The 4,907-nt window shown below is 35.7% G+C and overlaps 1 protein-coding gene across 1 annotated transcript in view; it reads right to left on the bottom strand.

The window, feature by feature from the left end:
- Positions 1-4,907, bottom strand: part of LOC125487894 (epidermal retinol dehydrogenase 2-like) — a 10,458-nt gene that overhangs the window by 708 nt on the left and 4,843 nt on the right. Inside the window, exon 2 of the mRNA XM_048620476.1 lies at positions 115-246. Coding sequence (XP_048476433.1) covers positions 115-246 — 132 coding nt within the window. The remainder of the gene's footprint in view (positions 1-114; positions 247-4,907) is intronic.

Genomic DNA, 4,907 nt, shown 5'->3' with positions numbered 1-4,907 from the left:
GTATTTTTGCATCTCATTTTCTTGAAATCCACCAATATTAGGCTATACAAGTTTGCTGAATTCTGATTCAAATTGTCCATTAATTTATTAAATTAACAACACTGAAGTGCTTACCCAAAAATGTGCAAGACTGTTCACTTCCATAGTTTTCTCCAGCAAGTCATCTGATGATTCAATGAATTTCTTTCCAGTAACAATACCTGCATTGTTTATTAGAATACTGACATCTCCAACCTCTCTTTTTACCTGTCAAAAACAAACAAATAAATCGCAACACATACATCAAACTCTTCACCTTCATTGGTTTTACATAAATGAGCAGTGTCTCGTACTTTAAGAGTTATTCTACTGTCTCTAACTCATTTGTATTCTAATCTATGAAGTTGTAAGTACATTAAATCATAAATATAAAACAATGTAAGTAAAGTAAGTAAGACAGAAAAAAATGCCCTTCTTCAACAGCCTATCATCTAGGATGCATGTAACATAGAACACAGAACAGTACAGGACAGGAATGGACCCATCAGCCAAAGATGTTGTGCTGAACATGATGCTAAACTAAACTAATCCTTTTTTGCCTGCCCTTGGTCCATATTCCCCCATTCCTTGCATATTCATGCACTTTTCTAAAAGTCCCTTAAATGCCCCTAATATATCTGCCTCCACCACCACCCCTAGCAGTGTGTTCCACACTGTATAAAAAGACTTGCCCCTAACATCTCCTTTGAACTTTTCTCCCTCACCTTACATGCATGTCCCCTGGTATTGAGCATTTCAACTCTTGGGGGGGAGAAAAGAGATTCTGACCATCAACCTTATCTATGCATCTCATAATTTTATAGATTTCTATCAAGTCTCCTCTCAATCTCTGCTGCTCCAGAGAAAACAACCTGAGTTTTTCTAGCCTCTCCTTATAACACATATGCTCTTATTCTGGTAAACCTCTGCTTCACCCTTTCCAAAGCCTGTACATTTTTTCTGTAATGTGGCAGCCAGAATTGAATGCAGTACTCTAAGTGTGGCCTAACCAAAGTCTTATAAAGCTGCAACACATCATCTGTGCTCACCAATCAAGAGAAACTGATTCTGTTTATTCTTTCTATTCCGTATTCCAGTGCAGAATATTAAATGGTGAATGGGAGTCAATCTTTATTTGGCCCAACAATTATTTAGAGAGATCAACAAGACAAATATATGCTGCCCTAGTCATTTACTCCGTATTTTCAATAATTGCCCTTTTAGGTACTCAAGTACCTGCATATAATTAAACACTAATGATAGACATTTGACAGATTTCCTGTCTCTGTAAATAAGACTTAATATGCAAAATCAAAATAAATATACATATCAATTTATTTTAGAGATTTCCTTTCTTTCCAGTATTTATTTCAAGTCAGCAAGGCCAATCTGTAACATTTCCTCACTTACACCATTTTTTGGAGTGTTTATTATCTAAAAGGAACAATTATTGGGTATTTCTCAGCTTTTCTATCTTTACTATTGTTCCTCATATAGCATCCTATTTTCACTCTTTCTAAAATATCCAGTGTTTCATCAATTAAAATACTTTTAACAACTCTTATCTTACTTCCTAAGCTAAAAGGATATTGTCCCATAAGACATGTAATAACACAACTGTAGACTTTAGGGTTTATCATCGTAGTTCTTAGCTTCAAAGCAGCAAAACTAGCATCTGGTGTAATGTGAGCACACGCCAACCTGAACTGACTAATTGAGCTTCACAACTGCTGTTTCATCTTTCGAGAATGACCTAGCACAATTCACCAGGACGAAACAAAGTAGGATTGTGGATTCAAAATTATTCCAGATTTACCCTGATTAATATCTAAATGTCGCCTTTTAACCCTACTACTAGTTTTATGTTCTGCTCTAATCTGAAAACTGGATTTTTTAAATTCTGTAAAACCACCCTATTAATGCTTTTTTGCCTCCATATAATTAAACTAGACCCACAGCAATGTTAACGGCCTTCCATGCAATTAGGAATGGGCGATGAGTGTTGTTTGGCCAATGACATACACATCATAATGAACAAAAAAAACTGATAAGCAATTAATAATCTGTTCCCATCAATATCTTGAAAACATTGATCAAATTACATCAACCATCTAAACTGTAGGAAATACAACCCCAACTTATGTAATCACTTCATTATTTACCCTTGAAATTTAGGTATCTGTTAAACATAGGTTGCACTTCTCTCCAAGACAAATGTCTTTTAAGTGTAGTACCCAGAGCTGCATTCAGAATTAAAGATGTGATTTAACTCAGGTTTTGTATAACTGAATTATAGGTTCGAACCTCTCATGTTTTAGTCCTGTAGATATACAGACCAGTATGCGATTGATTATTTTCTGAATATTTTCTGTACCTATTCATGACATATTAATCACCTATGTCCCTAAGTCTCTTTGGGCTACTACTGTTTCTAATTTATCATTTAGAAAGCATCCTCCTCTATAATTTCAGTTCAAAGTGGATGACTTTACGTTCAACTGGTATTGAAATCCATTTGTCATACTTTTGCCCATTTATTTCATCTGTCATTTTATGTTTTTTCCTACATTGTGACATCACCACATTTGAATATGACTTCCTATCTCATCTAGTGATAAATTATGAATAATTGAGGCCTTAACACAAGCTTGCAGCACGCCATTTAAGTCACACCCATCCAGATTGGTGGCATGCCACCAATTAACCCAGATGTGTTATGGACCAGACTAAACCACCTCAGTTGTGTTAAAAAGATAGCCTAGATCCTAACTTTTTCTTATTTTAAAGGTAAGTGTAAGGTGTTGTGTTCTAGATATAATTCAAAAAAAAAACTACTAATTAACCGTTCAAATAGAATATCATCCCTTAAACCCACGCTTGGCAAAGGCAAATTGAGTAAAATAGATTGTCTCTCACACAATTCTAACAGAAGAACCCCAGCTTTTAGCTGTGAGAGAGTGAGGACATCCGGCTTCAAGATCCCAGAAATTACCAAAAGCTAAAACTAAAAATCCTGCTTTTGTGGGAGCTTGACCCCATCATTCAGGTTGCTTGTATATTTCCAACTTAAAAAAAACCTCACAAGCCGTTTACTTTATTGGCTTCGAGCAGCCACTTGTCATCTCTGTCTCAACCTCTCTTCTTTAAAAAAAAAGGACAAAATACACTCTTAAGTCCATAGTATCATCACACTTACCCCCTTAAAAGAAATGAACCACCATTATCTAAAGATAGTGTCATTTAAAAACCTTTAGCTTACACTATAACACATATACATTATATCGACTCCAAGCATAGTCACTATTACAGTCTATTTCAGTCAGTCTTTTACCCTCTACCACTGAATGCCACTGTCTTCATTCAAAGTCTTGACAATGCATCACCAATTATTTTCTCTTGTCCTGACAAGTGTATAGTTTTCAAATTGAATGGCTGCATTAATAAACTTCATCTGAACAGTCTGGAATTTTATCCTTAAATATTTCCAAAAAAAAAACTTCAAAGGGTTTATAATTTGTATAAACAATTGTCTCAGACCCATCTCAACATTTGTATTACTATTGATGTTGTAATGCCAACACAAAACTCATGGTTTCCTTCTCAGTCATGGAAATTTTCTGTTGATGCTTATTTCTGGAAAATACCCAATACATCTATCTTCTTGTCATCATCTTGCAAGATAATAGCACCGACACCCACATCACTCACATCGATAGCCACTTTGAATGGCTTTGTATCATTAAGTGTGGCCAACACTGGGGCAGTGGTTAACATAACTTTCAGACTGAAAAATGCCTTCTGACATTCCTCTGACTACTGCAATTTTCTGCACTTCTTCAACAAGTCAGTGGAGGAACCACACTGCTAAATTCAGTAAAAACTTCTGATAAAAGCCACTCCGTCCTAGGAATTGTAGTATTTCTCCCTTTGGCAATTGTGTGGGAAACCACCCAGTAACTTTTGTTTTCACATCCCATGGGGCCACATGTCCAAGTCTAATGACATGGCCCAAGAATGTGATTTGGCCTTTTACGAACTCATCCTTGGCCAGGTTAATCATTAAGTCCACCTCCCAAAGTCAATCAAACAATTCCTATAGATTCTCCAAATGTTCCTTCAATGTGTGAGTAAAAATATCACCAGATTGTCTATATATATCACACAATTGGGTAATCCGGAAATAATTTTACTGGATATGTGACTGGCACATTTTTCAAATGGGACAGTCCATTTGGAGTCACGAAAGCAGAAACTTCCTTCGCTTTTTCAGATAAAGGTACCTGCCAGTATCCTCCAGGTAAGTCCATCTCATATGGAACATAAATTTCTTCTCCCACCTTCTCAAAACAGTCTTCAAAATGTGGAATAGGATATGAATTAAATTTTGTAACTGCATTTACTTTGCGATAGTCCACACATATTTGTTGGGTACAATCTGGTTTTGGCACCTGTACAATGGGTGATCTCCATTCGCTGCAACTCACTTCAATTATATTGTCTTTGAGCATGCATTCAATCTCTTTTTCAACCTGTGTCAACTTTAGAGAGTTAAGTCTATAAGACTTAATTTGAACAGCATTTCCTTTATCTACATCATGCATAATCAGATTAGTACTTCCCAGATATTTCCCACATATCTCTCCATATGATTTTAACAACTCTTTCAAGTAATTTCAATGTTCCTTTGGAAGGTAACCTCAATAATTTATCCCAATTTTTGAGGACTTCCTCATTGTCCAATTTAAATAGAGGAATGTCTAATTCAGAATCATCTGAACTTGTTTTGTCACTCTGTGTTGTAACAGTAGCACATTCTCCTTTCATTTTCCTTCCCTTTCAAAATACCTTTTGAGAATATTCACATGATACACCATGTGAGATTTTGTTCT

Source organism: Rhincodon typus, chromosome 46, assembly GCF_021869965.1.
Source record: "Rhincodon typus isolate 14 chromosome 46, sRhiTyp1.1, whole genome shotgun sequence".
Lineage (NCBI taxonomy): Eukaryota > Metazoa > Chordata > Chondrichthyes > Orectolobiformes > Rhincodontidae > Rhincodon > Rhincodon typus.
This window is presented reverse-complemented; position numbering and strand designations above follow the sequence as displayed.